At 39.2% G+C, this 22,748-nt stretch overlaps 1 protein-coding gene across 1 annotated transcript in view; it reads right to left on the bottom strand.

Annotated features, from left to right (window-relative positions):
* The window catches only part of prkg1l (protein kinase cGMP-dependent 1, like), a 58,871-nt gene extending 37,791 nt beyond the window's left edge, over positions 1-21,080 (bottom strand). The window contains exons 1-5 of the mRNA XM_036578520.1: positions 20,409-21,080; positions 19,240-19,425; positions 16,262-16,379; positions 14,010-14,176; positions 8,036-8,149 (exon numbers count right to left, since the gene is read on the bottom strand). Of these exons, the coding sequence (XP_036434413.1) occupies positions 8,036-8,149; positions 14,010-14,176; positions 16,262-16,379; positions 19,240-19,420 (580 nt within the window). The 5' untranslated portion in view covers positions 19,421-19,425; positions 20,409-21,080. The remainder of the gene's footprint in view (positions 1-8,035; positions 8,150-14,009; positions 14,177-16,261; positions 16,380-19,239; positions 19,426-20,408) is intronic.
* Between the last annotated feature and the right edge of the window lie 1,668 nt (positions 21,081-22,748).

The following is a 22,748-nucleotide window of genomic DNA, read 5'->3' as shown; positions in this document are numbered from 1 at the left end:
GCATTTTGATTATGTACATACTACATATACACCGATCAGGCATAACTTTATGACCACCTCCTTGTTTCTACACTCATTGTTCATTTTATCAGCTCCACTTACTACATAGGAGCACTTTGTAGTTCTACAGTTACAGACTGTAGTCCATCTGTTTCTCTGCATACTTTGTTAGCCCCCTTTTACCTGTTCTTCAGTGGTCAGAACCCCCATGGACCCTCACAGAGCAGGTAATATTTGGGTGGTGGATCATTCTCAGCACTGCAGTAACACTGATGTGGTGGTGGTGTGTTAGTGTGTGTTGTCCTGGTACGAGTGGATCAGACACAGCAGTGCTGCTGGAGTTTTTAAACAGTGTGTCCACTCACTGTCCACTCTATTAGACACTCCTACCTTGTCAGTCCACCTTGTAGATGTAAAGTCAGAGACGATAGCTCATCTTCTGCTGCACAGTTTGTGTTGGTCATCCTCTAGTCCTTCATCAGTGGTCACAGGACGCTGCCCACAGGACGCTGTTGGCTGGATATTTTTGGTTGGTGGACTATTCTCAGTCCAGCAGTGACACTGAGGTGTTTAAAAACTCCAGCAGCACTGCTGTGTCTGATGGTACCTGTATATACTTAGTGTGTAGTATGCATTTGAAGTATGTAGTATGCATCAATATGTAGTGTGCAGTATGCATTTGAAGCATGTAGTATGCATATATACTTAGTGTAGTATGCATTAGAAGCATGTATGGTATGTATGTAGCACATTTTTTGGTTTAGATTGCTTCGTCCTAACAGGAGTTACAACAGAGTATTCGGGGCCTCTTTCGAGTGAATCTCACTGTACTTAGTGTGTAGTATGCATTTGATGTATGTATTATGCATCTATATATAGTATGTAGTATGCATTTGAAGTATGTAGCATGGATTTAAGTGCAGTATGTAGTATTCATATACATCTGCATATATATATATATATATATATATATATATATATACACACACATATATATATATATACATGCACTATATACACATGCATTCAACACACATAAAGCACAAACCACTGAACTGATAAGCAAAGTGAAGTGGAGGCATTGGGGCCCTGGTTCAATTTATCCTCAGTCTATTGGAAAAGCATTGACCCCTCCTCCCTCCCTTGTCTTTTACTTTCTGCTTCTTGCCCTTTTCTCTGTCTCTTTCGATTAGAAACACAGGTCAAGGTGGTGCCCACAGCTCAGAGGAGAGAGAGAGAGACTCTGAGAGTGTGACTTCTCCATAACTCAAAACCCGCTATGGGGCATCCACCTCAGGGAGGGAAGGAGCATTAATACATCTCTCTGTCAGTGTGTTCTCTTTACAGGCTCAGATAAGGACAAGAGGCCTCAGACTGGTGGTTCATTTAAAAGACAAAGGACCTGCTGTCACTGCCTTAGAACATGGCCTCACTTCACCTAGCTTCCTTTAAAACAAGATCAGACAGTGTTTCCTAACCAGAGAGCGTGTTGAACCCGACGAGCAGCTCCTCGTCCTTCAGTGATCCTTCTAACCAATATCTCTTATAAATTGCTCACCAGTGACCACCAGGGATGGACAATACCACAGATCTGAAACTGAGTAACACATAGGCTAGAAACTCAACATCAATACAGATACTTTGAAAATTGCTTTAGTTTAGAGTCTGTGTCTGTTCATCAACCTACTATTGTAAAATGCAGAAATGTGAGTTTTTATTATGGAAATTGTGAGTCTTTTATATGCAGTATGTAGTATGTACGCATTTTAAATATGCAGTAGCATTTAATGTAGTATGCACTATGCATTTAAATGTAGTATGTAGTATGCGCTTGAAGTATGTAGCATGCATTTAATGTAGTATGTTGTATGCATTTTAAATATGTAGCATGCATTTTAATGTAGTATGCATTTGAAGTATGTAGCATGCATTTAATGGACTATGTTGTATGCATTTTAAATATGCAGTAGCATTTTAGGATGCATGTAGGATGCATTTAAATGTAGTATGCAGTATGCATTTTCATGTAGTATGTATTTTAATGTAGTATGTAGTATGCTTTTAAATGTAGTATGCTTTTGAAGTGTGTAGCATGCATTTTAATGTAGTATGTAGGATGCATTAAATGTAGTATGTAATATGCATTTAAATGAAGTATGCAGTATGCATTTTATGTAGTATGTATATTAATGTAGTATGTTGTATGCATTTTAAATATGCAGTAGCATTTTAATGTAGTATGTAGTATGCACTTAAATGTAGTATGCATTTTTAGTATGAAGCATGCATTTAAATGTAGTATGTAGTATGCATTTAAATGTGGTATGTAATTTGCATTTAAAAGTAGCATGTAGTATGCATTTAAATGCAGTATGCATTTTTATGTATTATGTAGTATGTATTTAAGTGTAGTATGCTTTTGAAGTATGTAGCATGCATTTAATGTACTAAGTTGTATGCATTTTAAATATGCAGTAGCATTTTTATGTAGTATGTACTTAAATGTAGTATGCATTTTCAGTATGAAGCATGCATTTAAATGGAGTATGTAGTGTGTTGTATGCATTTTTGGTACACAGTATACAGTATATTATGCAGTATGTAGTGTGCATGTTTAGCATGTAGTAAACATTATGATGCAGTTTATGATAAGCATTTAAATGTAGTATGTCTGCATGTACCTGCATATACAGTCTTGTCCTACACATTTGTTTGCTAAGAAAATATATATTAATATTATAAAAATATATATTAATATATATTAATTAATATATTTTTGCTATCAATAATTTATGTAATTCTCAAAAGTAAACATCAGGATTGTAGGTATTGATACTAAAGTATAAATTCAAACATGCTTAGTGACCACTCAACATTTACCATACAGTCCACCTTAGCATTCAAGAGGAATACCTTGCATGGCCTAGCAACGCCTTAGCAACCACCTGGAATAAGTGCAATAGGTTTGACAAGCCAATTTAAATTTCATTAACCTTCCTCATCTGGTTACTAGTAGCAGTAGCAGGAAACAAAACTGAGTGTGCTACAGTTTCTCATTAGGTTCAATGGGCCTTTATTCTATTTTATTTTTTATTTTTAATGGGTTAATGTTATGTAAAGTTTGTCCAACCTAGCAACAGTTGCCATGAAATAATGCATGATATGGATTTAAATATCATGGAACTGATAAAAAAGGCTGCGATTCCTAGATGGCTCACTCAATATAGATGTAAATACTCTTAAAGCTAAATTGAAGTTGACCCTTTATGTACTTCCATGCTGACATGTTTACAATTTAACATCTTAGTTATTGTCATTTGCTGGAGAACAGAAACAAAACAATAAAAATATGTCTAGTTTCTTATGGACTGAGCTCTATATGTCACGTCTTCCTTGACCTTTAAAAAACAAAAGATTGAATTGAATCAGCTGGTATTCTGGTTGAAAAGTGGCTGCTGGTCAGTTTGGGGACACTGCTGTACATTCCAGTGGGTTTCCTGCTTTAACACATGTGAGTCAGCTCGTGAAGGGCTTGATAATTACCTGATGAGCTGAATGGGATCTGTTAGAGCAGAGAAAACACTAAAATGTTCAGCACATGGAGTACCCAGGACTACTACACAACATCTAGCCTCCGTACCATCTGCTCTTTCAGTACCCAAGCTCTCTCTCTTTTTTTAATACACAGTACCAGGCAACTGTTCGGAACCGTCTGACTGAATGTATGTTTTTCATAATCTTAAAGCCGTTTTGAGCTAAAGGCTTTTTGCTTGAACGCTTTAAATATGTTTCTAAGACAAATACAAATAGTGAATTTTAAATGTAAACCAGCAGGTCCACTGGAAAAGCACATCAGGTTGCTCTCAGAGAGAAAGGCTGCAGTGAAGAGAAAGAAGGGCTACTTTAAAGAATGTAAAATGGTTGTTTTAATATGTGCATGTGCAACTTTGACAAGGTTTCTGATCTGACCTTTCTTTAGTAGTGGGCAATATGACCAAAAAATTATATATATATATATATATATATATATATATATATATATATATATATATATATAATGTAATTGCAAAAATTATATATATATTGCTGCATCATTTAAGGTGGAACGGAATTTCTGATATGATGCTAAAGAACTTTAGCTTCGTCAAATTTCTCAAGTCATTTGTTTCATTTGTGCTTCCTGCATACTCAAACCACCGAGTGTCAGACACTGCTTGAATTTGGAATATACAGTGTGATTCAAAAAGATTAATCTGATTTCAAAGCCCCATATTTTTACAACCATGAGGCGCCTAGGAACCAATCACATACCAACTGAAAAGAGGGGGTCATAGAGTTTGTGACTGTCACTGTAAAATGGCTCCCTTCAGTCTGCGAGGAGATGCGACCCCTGAGCAGAAAGCGTTTTGCGTTCTCCACTTCAATAACAGTGAATCCATCATTTTACAGTCATTCACTCTTCACTGCCAGCTGGTCCACGGCTTGTTTTGCAGACAAGACCTGACCACAGCGTCATCTCATGCAGCTGACCGAATCAGGCAGCTCCTTAGGCTAAGAGTAGTTGCTCTGGTGTCCATGTTAGGCTAAGGCCAACCCCAAAAGATCAGCCACTCTATGTCTGCTGCCTTGAAAAACAAAGTGGACTACTCTGATTGAGAATTCTGCCTTTACCTTTTCATTTGAAAGAAGACTGAAACATCCCTGACTCAGCCATTCAGCTAAATGGGATAACATTAGCATGTGTTGCACTGTTTGTACATAGCGTTATCTGTGCTTATTTGTAGCATACCAGCATAACGCTTATGACAAACTCATAACATGTGGAAGAAGTTTCACCAGGGATACTGGATAAACTGATATAATGTCCATTATTAATTACACCTGTTTCACAACTACAATTATGATCTGTTCACCCAGGACATGTTAATATTAGGTGTAACAGGGGCCACGAGTTTTAGCGCTGTTAGGTTAACTAAATAGTTCTAAATAGACACTAACGAAGGAGGAAGGATCCATTTCGGTCACCGTGTATGTTTACAGTTAGCTGGCTATGAGGCCCAAGAGACTGACCAAACAAATACAAAGACAGAATACACAGAAATGTTTGGTTAGTGTGTCACACCCAGGAGCTTAAACTGTGGGTTATAATGGACATAACTAACCAGGGCCCTCCCGGAATAGGGGACCCTCCAAAACCCTTATCTTGTAGCTCCACCTTGGTGGTGTACTGTTACATACTGTAGCTCTTTTGTTTATACTCAATTTGTATTAATCTTTCATCTGTCATCAATTCTGACCACTCAGTTGGGCATTTTTAGGTGGTGGATACAAAGCCCTAGTGATGACATCCTGAATAAATAAAAAATAAATAAAAATAATGCATGGCCACGATTTAGTAAGGCATAGGAACAAGATAATTAAGTCGTGGCCACCAATTAGTAAGGCGTAATCGTGTTCCCATGCCTTACTAAGTGGTGGCCACAACTTAGTTATCTCATTCCCATGCCTTACTAAGTCGTGACCATGCATTAGGATCTCGTTCCCATGTGTTAATAAGGTGTGGCCACGCAATATTTTTATTTATATGGGATGTCACCGGCAGGCTCTGTTGGTGGATTTGGTTAGTGTGTCACACCCAGGAGCTTAAACTGTGGGTTATAATGGACATAACTAACCAGGGCCCTACCGGAATAGGGGACCCTAGGGGACCACTCTCAACCACTGATTAGTGGGGTTCCTATGGTGGTGTTTCCAACGACTGAAGAGGTAGATGAGGGATGATCAATTGTACAGTAACAGATGGACTACAGTCAGAATGTCTAAACAAAGTGCACCTATGTGATAAGTGCTTAAAAATGGCCAATGAGAGTTGATACGATATTCCTAAAAAACTGAGGACAAACAGTATCAATTACCATCTACTTTCCACTCTCTGAACCATCATATCACTATATTAAAAACTGAGTTTTCTTACAATTGAATGCGAAGCCACTATATGTAATGCATGTATCATGTGATTGACGGTATTCTACAGGCTGCAGAATGAGCGGAGGAGTGAAGCAGATGGCGGATGTGTTCGGTAGTCTGGTGTGTGTGCTCTGTTTGGGAATGTTCTGGAAGCTTGAGGAGGCTTTGGCTTATCTTTCATTTGAAATTCCATTGATCTCCCCATGCCACATCAGATCAGCGCTGATGGGAATAATCTGCAGCTCATTGTGGGCTTTCACACAGCTCACACTAGCACAGCATCTCTAATGTGTGTTGGGGGGGGGGGTGAGTGGGTGTTTGTTTTTGTACACTTTCAGGACAAACTTTCTAGTAAAAACAGAGAAAAGCAGGACTAACCTACAGAACCAACAAACCAACAAAACTAACAAACTGGTCCTGGATTTTTTTTTATAACAAACACTTCATGTTGCCCTTTTTTTTTAAAAAAAAAAAAGAGCAAGACAATTTGTTTTTGCTGAGATTAGGATTAGAGTTAGGTTTAAGATCAGGCTTAGACTATTATTATTACATAAAGGTATGTACACATGTATGAAGAAGCAAAACTATTTCATTTCAAAATGTTTTATATGGATCATTCCACCAAAATGTGGAAAATCTTTTAAGACACATTTTGGACTTTAGACTAAAATCATTTTACTTTCAGTGACGCTGTACCTCTATCTTGAAATAAATGATTAAACATTCCATTTTGTCTCTACCAAAACAATCATAACAGTGCTGAAACTTTACCAAATGTTTCAATAGTGACTGTTTCAGTAGTGACAATTTTAGCTGATTTAGCAGAATTCACAAACGCTATCCAGCACATGACTAGCAAACACAGCTGTGAACAGCGGTAGACACATAAAATCATAATAGTTTTCATTAAAACACAAAAAAGTTTACTTAACTAAATATGTGTTTCAGTAGTGACTCATATTGTTTCAACTTCATTTTAAAAGAAATGAAAAAGATCTTTAAAAAAAACACTGGAAAAAATACCAAAAACATATAAGTACTATTTTCACAAGTTGTATTCAGGGGTTAGGGTTTGGGACAGACACCTTCCAATAGAAAGTACCCTATAAATGATAATTTTGCATAGGTTTAGCTAATTATTATCTTGACACTTTGGGTTTAAATAGATCATAATGTAATTCTTATATCTATATACAAGAATTCTGTTATGTCCAGGGTGTTTCCTGCCTTCCGGTCAATGACTGGGATAGGCTCCAGCACCCCCATGACCCAGAAGGATAATCAATTTAGAAAATGTGTGTGTGTGTGTCTGTGTATATATATAAAAATAAATAAAGGACAACAGGCATTTTCAGATTATGTCAAAAACTGAAAAACGGCAAAAATGGAGATACGAGGATACAAACTACAGAGATCACTGCTGAAGTCACAGAGAACACTTTGAGGGGAACATTTTGGGGGAAAAAAATAACACTAAATGTATCCAGTGTAAAGGTTATGGCACATTTCATTCTTTATGCTTTTTTCAATATGTTAAACTTTCAAATTAATAGAAGCTGTGCATGGAAATTTGCAGAAAAAAAATCATACATTTCATATTTAAGTGTGTTGTCTGTAGAGCTTGTGTTCATTTTCACACAGAAAATCAACTGAACATGTCATTTGAAATTTGACCAGGGTGTTCAAACTTTTACGTATGACTGTGTTTATGCAGTATCTCCAAAATGGGAACTTTACCGGAGAAGGATCCTCAACTCTTAATGGAAGTTTTAAAACAAGATCTTATTCTAAGTCATTTTGAACCTGTTCTATTGGTTCATGACGTTATGAGACAATATAAAGGCCAACTGGTGTTTTAAAATCATGCAAAAAATGAAAATACACCAAAAAAAGAGGTTTGAATCCGACAGCAGCGATACTTACAAATACATGAGACGTACTATTATTACAAATACATACTTACAGATACTTATGATTACACATCCTAACCAAAACAGTACTGTTGTGTGTGTGTGTGTGTGTATGTGTGTGTGTGTGTGTGTATATGTGTGTGTGTGTATGTGTGTACCTGTGACAGTATTAGTGCAGGTGTGGTTATAAAGCAGAGCCAGTTCTCCACAGACTGTCCCCGCCTCAATGATGTGCAGTTTCTGACCAGCTCTGGACGCCTCCAGCTTCCCCTCTGCAAACACACACACACACACACACACACACATTAGACCCGTGCCCTCAGTCTCAGGTTTGTTGCCAGGGGCGACAGGTGTTGAGTGACAGATTAGCTCAGCTGTCACAGATTGCAGGCATCATCTCCAAAGGCGACGCCACGGAGACGAGAGCTCGGGCAACCAGCGACGCCACGGCAACCTGTCACACCGAGGTGGTGTATCAGTGGAGCCCACAGTGCTGATAACCGCTTTAGTGACAGCGGATAGATCTCTGCCTTTAACATGCTCTTTATTCCTCTATCTGCACACGCACACTCTTATTCACTCCGCATCGCCTCAGAACATCACACACCGAGATTATCCCCTCTATTTTACCCTCTTTTCTTCTCTTTCTTTTGTTCATTTCTTGGAAACAGAAGCACTGCGATCCTTGTTGCTTAGAGCAGTCAAGGAGTTTGAACTATTATATACACGGTATGTTAAAGAGGCCGTATCCTACAGTTTTCTTGCATTATATTTGTTCACTGAGGTGCACTTATTATGCTACGACGTGTGGGTTTATGTGCATTTATGTGCTTATGTACATGTGGATCTATGTACAAAATGTATGTGGGGAAATAAGTATACAACATGTCAAAAATCCTTTTATTAAACATTTCCAAAGCAGCTCTTCACATGAAATGTGGATCAGATATTGGTATTAACAGCTACACAGCTGAAGAAATCAATCCAGTAAAAAAGTTATGTGCAATAAAGTAGAATGAGACAGGAAAATTGTATTATACACAGTAAGAAAAAGCATTAAACCAGTTGACTGCACTAATTATTTCATCAGCTGGGTCAGTGCATGTTGGTAGGTTAGTGCTTGCTCTCTTTGAAAAAGTGGTACCAACTTTTGAATGTAGGTAATCATCACTAAGCTGTCAAAGAGAGGCAAAGAGCGCTCTAACCTTTATTACAGTTCAGTTCTTTTCAGGAAACTCATTTTCAGTTTTTCAAAGTAAAATGTGCAGGGATAGTTCAGTATTAGGCCCAATCCCATTTCTTATTTTTACCCCTAGCCCTTGTTTTCGAGAACCACCTCGCCCCTTGGACCTGAGTTACAAGGTGTAGTGGTTGAAATCTTCCCCTTTGAAACAGGACAACCTTCAAATAAAAAAAGAACATTACTTCACTAACAGGCAACTAGTGGTGCTCTGCTATTCACCAGCGTCTTGTTTGAATTTTCTCTTTTCCACCTTAAATGGGTGCCTGAGGTACCAGAATGTAACTGCTGCACCATTTAAGGTGGAACGAGAAGTTTAGCTAGCTAGCTACCGAGACATCAGTATACTACAATTGTTTTTTTTTTATGCTTGTTATGCAGAAAAGGACTGTAATACATTCAAACGACATAAAACTAAGTTGTGCAGCCATCTTGTTCGTTTTTCTTTCTTTCTCATATCACTCATTTGGAGTGAGCCTCTGGAAAAACCTTTATTTGGATGGCCATGTAGACCTAACACTTCTACCCTACCCCTCTATCTCAACAAAAACCAGGAACGGAGGGCTGAGGGCTAAGTGGTAGGGGTGAGGGGTGAAATTGGGTTGGGCCTAAAAGTAGTTAGATCCATTTTCTGCTTCTCACAATCCACATAATCCCAAATATAAATTTAGACTCATCTAAGTCTAATCAAACATCTTTAATAACAATAAAAGTCTCAAAACATTACTCCACATCTCAGATGTCCAGTTTCGGTGTTCTAGTGCAAATGTTCTTCTTTTTTGTTATCTTTTCTCAGTAAGAGCTTCTTGACAGCTACTTATCCTTTCAGAACCATAGCGCTGAGTCGTCTTCTCACAGTGGAAGGACGGACAGAAACACCTGTGGATGTTTTCAGATCTGAAGCAGCTTGATTTTCTCCACTCTCTCAAAGATGAAAGCTTTAAGTGCTGTTTATCTGATGGGAACAGGGTTGGTGTCCACCAGGTCTTGCATAACGGTTATCAGGAGTCCCATTTTCTCTGAAGCTTTTAACTCCTTCACTTACTTTCCTTTGACTTTCCCCTTCCGTGAGCAAGTGGATTATCTTACATCTAACCTCCTCAGAAATATCACATGAAGGACAATCAACTTGTACTTAATGAATGCTTTACAGAAGTAGGAAAAAGCTTACTTTGCTTTCAATGTAAGTCAATGGAACCAGACTTTTTTCCAAGTCATTTTGGGCCGTTTCTTTTGGTCCGTTCATCATGAAATTTCGACACAATGTAAAGGGCACTGAACTATGTCAAAAACTGAAAAACAAGAAAAATGGAGATACAAGGTTTTGTTCCGACAACAGCGATATAGGACTGAAAGTTTGCAATACTGCTATAGTAAAAAAGCAAACCAAATGGTAGCAGAAGTCTAATACAAACACTGGCTTGTACTACCTGAATCTGACCTCCACAGACAGAAGGAGAGAGAGAGAGAGAGAGAGAGAGAGAGAGAGAGGGAGATTCAGTGAGAAGTCCTGACAGCAGTAGACAGTGGGTTATGTATTAAAGATCATGAGCATGTCAGTGTTTGTTAGAGGAAAGCTGCACTGCTGATAAATCATTCAAAATAGGCCTTAGGCAGTATCAGCTTCACTGGGTGTTTGGAGTAATGAGAGTTTTCGAAGCAGCGGGGTAACGATGTGAAACACGCAGCGTCACATCTCAAAAGTTCAAACGCACATCTGATGAAATTACTCTGTAACACCGGTCATGAGGGGCCTACAATAAGGGCAACAAAACTGTGCTTGTATTTTACATAAACAATGCACATATTTGACTTGTTATATTATATTACATTATATTATATTATACTACTATATACCTCAAGTTTCCCAAGTTTATTAATAAACAACATCCCTAGGTTCAACATGTCTCTCATTTAACCCCAAAGTTTTATTACACGCTTCTATAACCTAAGAATAGCTCCATTAGTTTGCATTGAAGTCCCTGTAGTTACTGAATAATAAGTCTTTGTAGGAAATAAACCTGAAATGTTAAGGGGTTAAAAGACTGACAAGCATGAAGGCCAGAAAAAAGTCTTATTTGCACAATTTCACCATTACTATAAATATAGCTGAGCAGTCAAGACATGTCTGGTCACTTCTTTAATTTCGCACTGGAGCTACTAGTCTAATTCAGCTAACATAGTCCCCGTTTTTAGCTGTGAATTAAAAAAAACACACCAGAAAGTCCTAAGAATCTCCTGGCAGCAGAGCAGATGGGCAGGCATCTTGCGTTATGCTCACTTTGGCCAACTGAGGGAGCTGACTGCTGTCTCCTAACCACTTCTACCACTTTTTCGCCTAGTTTTAGAGAACGCTGCTGTGTAAAACTGTACCGGGAGCCAGCAAGAGTCAAGTGAGTCCACAACATCACCACAAATGTCTTTTCAAGACACGAGGTGACCCAGCGGTTAACAGCAGGGGTGGGGTTGCGGGACTTGTATCGCACTGCCAGGCGATAGGTGGGCTGATTTGTATACTGTTGGGAATTGTTTTTATTTTCTAGTTTTCTGTTCTTTTTCCTTTGTTTTAGTTATTATTCATTGGTAAGCAGGTTAAAAAAGCGTTGTTGTGAGAAGTCAATTGTGTTCTTGTTTTTGTGGTAAGATTCACAGCAATACCAAACAATCTGTGTGAATGTAGCTACCATGCGATCTACAAATCATATTTTTAAACTATGTCACTTTTTCAGCCATCCACATATAACATATGGCATATGTTAATAGTAGCCATCTGTCCAGAACTGGAGCTGCCCACGGGTGTGTTTAGGGTCTGGCTACTGGGCTGTAGCCACGTCTTTTTTCTGTAGCTACAGGTCTTTTTGACTGTCAAAATATTTAATATGAATATGAACCACTGAATTGTGGTAAACATATCCATAGCTCCATATTTTTCTACATGATTTTCTACCACGGTTTACAAAGTTACTTAAAACCTAAATTTATCAGTCGGCCTTCACCACAGTTTATCACAATACAACAGTTACCATGATCAAAATACCAGAAACTGGAGCCGTACCACCTTTTGTATTCCAGAGATAAAAACAGTGGATATTTTAATGACATACTGACTGCCGAACTGGAAATGGAAACTGGTTTCCATTTCAGAAATCTGGTCACCTCATTCAAACTGCATATCTAAATCATCACACACTCACCATATTGTGTCAAATTGTTACGTAATCTCAAATAGTCTTGTGTGTTTTCTGACTCTAGGATATGTTATCTATAAAAATGGACAAAAGTACATTAGCGTGGCTAGAAACAGTGGTCAAAACTATCTGAAGTTCTGAATTTTGTTTATTACTTTGACAGTGCTGAGCAAAAGTCAGGTATCAGTTCATATATCAGAGACTAATTCACAGCCAAAAGAGCCACTGAGCACAACTTTCTCATTTTTCAACGTCCTTCCATGTTTAGAAGATAACTCAGTGCTATGGGTCTGAAAGGATGTGTATCAGTCAAGAGGCTATAACTGAGAAAAGAAAAAAAACAAAAATGCACTAGAACTGGGGTCGGTGACATGAGGCTCCAGAGCCGTATGCAACTCTTTTACTGCCCTGTTGCAGCTCCACATCAGAATAAAAATAAAATAATCCTCCTTTGCAGTAAAATAAAGTTCTGCTGATCGTTCAACACAGTTTTAACGCTAAATGGTCTTAAACGTTGGAGGTAATGTAAATTCAACCTTTAACCCTGAAAGTTGGTGTGCAGAATGCTGGTCACCATAGCAACGCAGACAACAGTCTTGCCTAGCTTGTAGCTAATGAAACGGCAAAGAGAGAGATTTAAGATGAACATTAATTTGGAGATGAAAGGACTTGTTTGCATTTATAATCACTCCAGCTGGTTTCCTGATACATTTAATCTGCAATGAGAAACGGTCAAACACTAAAGAGTTGCGAAGCTGAAGTCAGCTTCTCATCTGAGTTTTCCCGTTCAGCAGGCAACATTTAAGCTGGAACTGGAAAATTCGACCAAGAAGTTGGCGTATGAGAATGCATTTACTAGAAACTGTTCTACTTTTGTGGAAAATTTTCCTGCCGGAGATGTGAGAAAATCGGCTATAGCTGAGCTGAAGCTTAAAGCAGAGCAAAGTCTGTGTTTTCATTAATATAATTTTTTTAGCCCATACTAGCACATCAACACATACTGAGACATATTTACAGCCAAGATGGTAAAACGAGTATTTAAAAGTTGTGGCTCCCAAGGTGGTTTGATTTTTGCTGAAAGGACAAAATGGCTCTTCTCAACATGTGGGTTGCCAAGCCTTGACCTAAAACATCAAAACTGGACATCTGAGACATTTTATGGACTGATGAGTCTAAATTTGTAGTTGGGGTTACTTGGATTGTGAGAAGCAGAAAATTGAACCAACTTCTAAGACTGAACTTTGGAGGTGTGGAAAAACATCCCTGCAGATTTCTTCGAAAAACTGAAAGCGAGTTTCCTGAAAAGAATGGAAGCTGTAATAAAGTCAAAGAGTGGACACACCAAATACTATATTTAATTCTTGAGGCTTCTGGGTAATTTTCTGTTAAAAAACAAGTAGATAAAGCAAGCTGAAGAGGGAAACTTTTCAACTTAATGCCTGTTTTAACTGGAAATTAAATAAATGAAGGGTGGTCTCTGACTTCTGGAGATCTATACTATGTGGTGATTCAGAAATGCAGTCTGTGTGATGCTAATTGGTGGTTTATACATTATTATTACTTGTCCAGTGCAAAATTAAAGCCGACGCTAAACATGTCTTGGCTGATTGGCTGTGTTTAGAGGGGGGAGAATGTGTTTACATTTGATTTTGATGCACTATTCCAACTTTCCATCTTTCTTTTCCCCATGCTCCAGTTCCTTACCTTCCACTATGAATGCGTGAGACGCCTCCTCTCCCTCCTGAAAGACCTTCACCCCCTGGCCGGCTGTGGTGGGGTAAGCGCAGTCCACCAGCGCCAGCAGCTGCTCTCTGCCCACAAACCTCAGCCACTCGTTCTCCATCAGCGCCGCCTCGATCACTCTCTGAGAGCTTGGAGACAGAAAGTGACAGAGAGAGAGAGTGAGAGAGACAGAGGTAGAGCGATACGCACTGTACATCAATAGTTCAGTGTCACTTGCACGGCCTTTGCATTGGCTCGCCTCCGGGCCAGCGTCAAAACAGAGTGGAAAAATCTCAGTTCAGCCTCCAACACTATTATCAACCTCTGCTCCAACGTGTGGGTGAAATCCTGAGGCGCGGCTATCAGAGGTGGAGTAGCCCCTGAGGCCACGGCCATATTTTACAGAAGGAAAAGAGAGATGAGGGCCAGATGGAAGCAAAAAGATAAGAGGATAGTGTAGAGATGGGCTACTCAGATATCCTCATATTTAAATAAACAGTAGGCTATTTGAATTTCCTGATGAAAAAACATGTTTAACACTGGAACCACTTATCAATATATCAATAATTACTGATAACAGCTATGAAGCAGAATTCATCACTTTATTTCTTTCCATTCTGAAGTCTTGTATGCAGGAAAAACACCATCAGAGACAGTATTTCATGCTGGTTTAATATTCAGTCGTAAACGTACAGTTTGATGAGGTCTTTTCACACTGGATAGATTTCTATGGATTTAATGCACTGAAACCAAGTGCACTCAAGGCTCTGCTTAAGACTGAAGTATTAGCGAACGGCCTACAAGAGCCACCGTGAGCTCTGATGTAAAAGACAGTATTAGTGTTAATGTTTATGCTTTCAGAACTTCATTTTTGTTTGTTTTTGTTTCTGTAAAATTCAGACTCAGCTTTGTCGCCCCCATCTGGCAGAAGTGGAAACTGACCTAGACATACTGAATATGACAGCAATATAACAGCAGGTTTAAATAATATAAAAGTCAACATTTATAAATCACTTTGTCCCATTTTATCAATGTTTCAATACTGCTTACTGTCCCAGCTCTCAATATTTAAATCTTTTATGAATATGGAGTCAAAACACTGAAGGTTTAATAAAGCAACAAGCCACAAAAGGCTGTTCATTATAGATGTTCGGGTTGAACAAATGTTTTACAGAACTCGATAAACTTTGGAAAAGCAATTCAAATAACCTACACTTTCACCTGTGTTGATGGAAGTATGTGCTTCTGTGCGTCTGTTTTTATCAGTACGAAAGGAAACAAACTTTTGTTTATGAAGCGAAGTGCTAGCAAGTCACTAGTAGAGTGCAAGAATGTCAAATACAGTGATTTCAGCCATAAACTGTCTTTTCCTGTCTAAGCTGCGCTGATATCTCAGCAGTCAGTAGTCAGAGGTCGGGCTGTCGAGACTCTGTTCAGTTTTTAAGACAATGCTGTTTACTCTCCTGCACTGCTCATCACTAGCTTTTTCCATCTGTGTCAGATGTCAGATTGGGCAAGATCCCCCAGGATAGCATTTTATGCTGCTTGCTATGATAAAAGTTGTTTATCTGCAGTGTTTTCCCTTTCCTTTGTAGTATTTCACGCTTCAATAATAGTAATAACAATAATAATAATAATAATAATATTGGTTTGCTCTCCCGCACCGCACGGTTCTCCGGCTGGGCAACCAGGTTCCTTTCTGTGTGGAGTTTGCATGTTCTCCCTGTGTCTGTGGGCTTCCAAAGACATGCAGTCAGATGAACCGGACATGCTAAATTGCCCCTAGGTGTGATTGTGTGTGTGTGACTGTGTATGTCTGTCTGTCTGCCCTGTGATGGACTGGTGACCTGTCCAGGGTGTTTCCTGCCTTCTGCCCAGTGACCGCTGGGATAGGCTCCAGCTCCCCCCTGACCCAGGAGGATAAGCGCCTTAGAAAGTGTGTGTGTGATGATAATAATATGCGTTTTTTTATTTCATTTAACCATTAAAGTGAAACTCATATCTTAGGCTTCCCTCATTCTTTTTGAATATTTATGTCCTTACTCCCTTATTCTAAATGAATATTTAAATATTAATGATCATATGCAATAAAATATTTGAAAATGAAAGTACTGCTGCAGCCCTTACAGACTTTCCCATGTTAAAGGATGCTGTTATGTAGAGGGAGAAAGATATGTGGGCTAGTAGTGGACAAAAACAAAGAAGAGTGTGAGAGAGTAAGTTGATGGACTCACTCTTGGCTCTTGCTGTGGCTCACTGGAGGGTTTTGTAAGAGCAGTTTGGGGTCCAGGTCTGTAGGCTCTGTTACCACAGCTCTTCTCTTCGCCCTTAATGAGGGAGCCCGGTGCTGCCCTACAGCGTGAAAAACAGAGCACGAAAAGCTTTCATTGACTGTTACAGTGCAAGGTGAAAATATGGGGATTATGAGGTATGGTTTGATAAAAGGCTGGAGTTTTTTGCATTTCTCCCCAAATTAGCCATCCAGTTCTGTCCATTAGTTAGGTTTCCTCCATCACACAATACCACCAAGCTGGAAGGGTGAAGGCTAGCACCCGCTTCCTCCAAGTTACACAAAGCGCTACCACATCATTTCCAACTGTGGCTAACACATCGCTATGGGACAGCTAGACGCCTCATTCTGTTACGCCAGGCTGTGTTGGACAGCACTGTGCATTGTATGAGTGATAATGGAGATGGAGCACCATTCTGCCCAGTGAGCCAGGGCAAATATGCTTTCTTGGACCCAATCCCATTTCACCCCTTGCCTCTACCACTTAGCCCTACCCCTTCATTTTGCACATTCACGCCTAGGGGGTAGGGTGTCCTGATTTTAGTTGAGATAGAGGGATAGAGTGAAGTGTTAGGGCTACATGGTCCTCCAAATGGAGGTTTTTTTAGAGGTACACTTCAAACAGAGTGTTATGAAAAAAAAGAAAACCAACAAGATGGCTGCACGAGCGACCGAAGAAACCCACAAATGTGAGTATTTTCTCCATTAAAAAATTATGATGACCATTGTATTATCTTAGTTTAATGTATTTTCAATGTATTATGATCCTTTTTCTTCATAACAAGCATAAAAAATTGCTACTGGTATGCTGATGTCTTGGTAGCTAGCTAAATTTCCCATTCTACCTTAAATGGTACAGCAGTTCTGACACTTAAGGTGGCGAAAGCTGACTTCAGCTTTATATCACTGAAGAATTAGAGGTGGGAGATGATAAATAATTGCCCCACCCCCCGCCCCCCTTTGAAGGCATATGATTCACCAAATGTAACTAAAGCCCAAAAGTGAGGTTGATGAACTTCACCCTCCTCTGCTGTCACTGCAGACTGGCAGGGTCACCTACAGAGCAGTGCTAGTAGCTGTTAATGAAGTAATGCTGTTTTGTATTTGAGGGTCCCATTTCATAGAGGAAGATTTCAACAACTACTCCTTGTAACTCTGCTCCCAGGGGCAAAGTGACACTCGAAAACAAGGGGTAGGGGTAAAAATAATAAATGGAATTGGGCCTTGGACTCCTTACGGATGGCTGTGGCATCACTGAGGATTGAACTTGTCAAGAAGGTCAACGCTTAGATGGTTGCACCACTCAGGAGATCCTCAGTTTGTTGTTATTAACCCATTCAAGGTGAATTTGAAGTGTCAGTTACCAGTGATGACAACAAAAGCATGTCATTATTTTCTCTCATAGCTTATAATTGACATGAAATTAGCAGAGAAAGTGTGTTGAAAGCGCCGGTTCTACTTTCAATCCATACCCCATTTGTGTTTGTGATTAGAAAAAGCGATGTCTTATTATGATTGGAATGATTTGCAGCCTTGTTTTGGAGAAAGAAAAAACATCAGGCCTCTGAATATAAATTGAATGTAAACGTAACATTCATTTATAACATAGCTTTGCAATTAGTTCCATAATTATGCAATTACTTACAGCAATCCGACAGTAATAACTCTAGACATCGAATGGTTAACAGATGTGGTGGTCTTGGCTCTGTTTGTGCAATTTGTGATTGGGTCTTTAAGAGGACACAGAAGTGAGCGCTTCAGTGGGTTTGAAAATGGAATGGAGTAATGGAAAAATTCAATGGGAAACATAATTAAACCATCAAAGGCAACACTTCACTCTGTGATTTTCTCTTCAATACAGGCCTTGAGGAGGGCAGGTCGGAACGTCCTATGTGCAGCAGCCTAAAACCTTAGCCGGGGGCTTCGATTCAGCATCAATTCCACTTGCACCTGTTCTTCAGATACAGCTCAATAAGCATCAGCACCTTCTCTGCCTTACATTTCAATTGTTTACCTGCTTGGTAGGCAATACAGTGCGAGGCTGCTCCAAAATCACAGGCCAATTCGCGTTCGTGTGAAAAATACCCATTTTAAATGTTACAGGACTATAATTGCCTGAGCTCCCAAAGGTCTAACAATGTCAACATACTGTCACAGTCCAAAAAATTAAAAAAGCGCCATGAGAATAGCAGATGTCTTTTACATGGTGTGAAATTTGATGGAAAGACTAATAACAATGCACCAATAAATGCACTTAGAATAAAATCCTTTTACGTTAACTTACAATGAATGTTAATAACGTTGGTAACACTTTACTGTAGGCTACATGAAAGCCATATAAGCTTGTCATGACAACTGACATAACCCTACATAAATGATTATAAATGCTTATTCCCATAGGCATCATCTGTCATAAAGGCTACTTTAGCTAACTTTGATCAAAATTGGCAAATGTTACCTTTATAGCGAATGACAACTATTGGAATAAGCATTTATAAACATTTATGTAGGGTTATGTCAGTTGCCAAGACAAGTTTATGTAGGTGTCATGTAGCCTTATGAACAGTACCCTTCAGTAAAGTTACTTTTTTGGAGATACTTGTTTGACAGCGATTATGTATAAACCTGAACTGATTAACGATCATTGTATTCCTAGTAATTTAACTCCAGCTTGTGTTTACACTTGAACCCCATCCATTCTATCACTGCTAAATTCCCACAAGAGAAGTGCAGATGTGAAAGTGCGTGACTTGATTTATAGAATCAAGAATCAAGAAAATGATTGTGCGGAGTTGACTCTTGGAATTGACTCCCATCACTTGGAATCGGAGTCGAGGGTGTCTAGACTCAAACAGTCCTAACTGGCATTCTGCAAACCGCCTAAATCATCTCACAACTGCCAAAGAGAATGAAGTTGGCTACCTGTGGACGACCCAGGAGCACCGAGAGTGACCCGCAGACGGTCCAGCTCTCCCTGCAGGCGGCGGATCAGGTCATCTTTGGCGTCCAGCTCCAGCTCCAGTTCATCAATCAGAGCGTCTCTCTGCCGCAACTCTTCAATCTTCAGCTGGAGCGCAAACTGTAGATCTCTGAGAGTCCCCATAATGCCTGAAAACGAATAGAGGCTAATCAGAACTGAGCTACGCTCCAGTGAGAAAGTAATACTTTAAATTAACATGATTCAAATGCATTTACACAATATAATAACATCATTTTGTCTTGCAGTTCACTAACTTTGGTGATTATTGTATTGACGTAATGTATTTTATTCCTGTGAAAATGATGTACATTTCAATGTAATTCACAAATGCATATCAAATGTCTCTCTCTCTCTTTCTCTCCCTTTCTCTGTCTCTGTCTTTGTCTCTCTCTCTCCCTCTTTCTCCCTCTGCTCTATATGTGTGTGTTACTGAAGAAGAGAGAGCAGCGTAGTAATTAGCCTGTATAGCCTTAAGTGATGAAAATGAAAGAATCATTGAGCAGGATGTAGCCTACTTAGAGAAAAGAGTAAGATTAAAGACAAAAAAGTAGTCAAACCAGAAGAGATTTCAGGCTAAATGTCATCTGCTACATTTCCATATAAAAATTCATACTGAAGCATTTTACCCTGATAATTCATATTAAAGCATTTTCTTCTGAAAATTCATTCTGAAAATTCATACTGAAGCATTTTCTTTCTGAAATTTCATACTGAAGCAATTTCCTCTGAAAATTCGTACTGAAAATTCATACTGAAGCAATTTCCTCTGAAAATTCATACTGAAGCTTTTTCTTTCTAAAAATTTGTACTGAAAATTCATACTGAAGCAATTTCCTCTAAAATTAGAAGATTTATACTGAAACATTTTCTTCTGAAAATTCATACTGAAAATTCACACTAAGGCATTTATTTAGAACATTAAAACTGAAATATTTTCCTCAGAAACTCATACTGAAGCATTTCCCTCTGAAGATTCAAGACAGCCTGAATCCCTCTCTGAAGAATACTCTGTGTAAAAGCTAAGTGTAAGAGAGACATGCAGAGCTGGAGGAAGCATCAATGCTGACTGTGATCTGTAAGTTGAGGAAGAGACGCAGCGTTAAACTCTCACCTGTTCAGAGGCGCAGAGCTGGAAACGGTGTGCTTCTCTCCGCAGTGCACGGTGGATCTGAACGCTCCTCTACACTCGCATTGTCTCCTCTCCGGCTGAGAGTGAGCGAGAGAGTGAGGATGAGACCGTCACACACTCTGCACACACACACACACACACACACACACTCTCTGCTGGGAGAGAGGAGTGTGTGAACAGAGGACTAACACCGTCAATGCAGAGAGAGAGAGAGAGAGAGAGACAGAGAGAGACAGAGGGGTAAAGGGGACAGTGAGAGGAGAGAGAGAGAAAGGTAAAGGGTGAGAGAGAGGAGGGTGAGAGGTAAAGGGAAAGAGAGGTAAAGGGGAGAGAAAGACAAGTAAAGGGACAGAGAGATAGAGAAAGAGGAAAAGGGCGAGAGATAAAGAAGAGATAGAGATGATGAGGGCAAACGAGGTAAAAGGGAGAGGGAGAGAAAGAGAGAGAAGTAAAGGGTGAGAGAGGGAGAGAGAAGTAAAGGGAGAGTAAGAGAATCAAAGAAGGAGGAGGGTGAAAGATAAGGGGGGAGGAAAAGGGTGGGTGAGAGAGAGAAAGAGAGAGAGAGAAAGGAGGGTGAAAGAGGTAAAGGGGAGAGAGAGAGAGAGAGAAAGAGAGAGGGGGAAAGGGTGAGAGAGAGAAGAAGAAGAAAAAATGAGAGTGCAGAGAAGGAGAGGTGGAATAAAGAAAGAGAGAGGACAAAAGGAAAACAAAAGAGAAAAAGGACAATAAGAGGGAGAAAGATGGTATAGAGAGAAAGAGGAAAAGGGAATGAGAGGAAGGAGACAATAGCTAGATAAATAGAGAGGGAGAGAGAAAAGAGAGAGTAAAAGAACAAAAAAAGGATAAAGGAAAGGAAAAAGAGGTGCTACTGAAGGGATGGGGAGAGAGACAGAGAGATACTGAAAAAGAGAAAAGAGGGATAGAGAAAGGCAGGAAAAGAGAGCATAGAGAGATGAGTGGAGGCAGAGATAGAGAAAAGGAGAGAGAGAGAGAGAGAGAGAGAGAGAGAGTAACCCTCATTGTTATGTTCACTTCTCAGTGTTAGCCTGTGTTATGGTTATGCAATCTGTGCTAGAAGGCCACTTGTAAAGTGTGAAGGGATTTTTCAGGAACACGCACAGCTAACAGGCACTCAGCGTTATCCAACAGCTCAAAACACTAATACTGCATTTGATTAAAGCTCATCACTCACAATTTCTGACCTCCAAGCAGGAAAAAGTGAAGAAAATGCACCCTCTACTGGGAATTCTACTCACATAGTCATGAAGATGACCTCAGGGTCTATCAACATTGCTGCTCACACCACCAACAGTAATAAAGCTGAGTTGAAGGGGCAACTGACCACTGCTTATTTCTTCTATTATATCAGAAACAGGACAAAACAGCTACTATACACCACAACTAGTACACCACTGATAGAAGTCCATTCACTGAGTGTACTGCTCTGCACTGTAGCTGGGTTAAAGATTTACTCATGCCTCCTCCTATACATATATATATGTACTGTAGGTGGTTTTATATATAAGCTTTTTAAAAGGGTTCTATATAGCACATAAAAGGGTTCTTCTATTGTTTCAAGCTTGACATCGTAACAATAGAAGAACCCTTTTTGATGCTATTTAGAGCCATTTTCAAAAAGGTTCTGTATAGAAACATCTACACCACATTCTCCATCAATCTTTCTTTGCATCGTGAAATGGTTCTTCAGACTGATGGAGAATATGCTGTAGGTGGTGCTATATAGAATCATTTTCAAAAAGGTTCTATATAGTACCCAAACAAGGGTTTTTGGCTTGTAACAACAGTGTAACTTGTAACAACCCTTTTTGATGCTATATAGAACCCTTTTCAAAATGATTCTATATAGAGCCATCTACAGCACATTCTCCATCAATCTGAAGAACCTTTCACCATGCAAAGAACCCATTAATCATGCAAAGGCTTCTTTGAGTGTTCATGGTTTTCTATAGAACCATTTTCTTTACTAAAGAACCATTGAAGAACCATCCTTTTTAAGAGTGTACACACTTGGCAAAAAAATTTCTATATAGTACCAAAAAAGGGTTCTTTGGCTTATAACAACAGTGGAACCCTTTTTGGTGCTTTATAGAACCATTTTGAAAATGATTCTATTTAGAACCGTTCCACAGCACATTCTCCATCAATCTGATTAAATCATGTAAGGGGTTCTTTGAGTGTTCATGGTTTTTTACAGAACCATTTCCTTTACTAAAGAACCCTCTTTTTAAGGGTGTACACTCTTAGCAAAAAGGGTAATGTATAGTACCAAAAAAGGGTTCTTTGGCTTGTGACAACAGCAGA

Source organism: Colossoma macropomum, unplaced genomic scaffold (genome assembly GCF_904425465.1).
Source record: "Colossoma macropomum unplaced genomic scaffold, Colossoma_macropomum, whole genome shotgun sequence".
NCBI classification, from domain to species: Eukaryota; Metazoa; Chordata; class Actinopteri; order Characiformes; family Serrasalmidae; genus Colossoma; species Colossoma macropomum.
The sequence above is the reverse complement of the archived record's forward strand: the minus strand, read 5'-3'. Positions and strand labels throughout refer to the sequence as shown.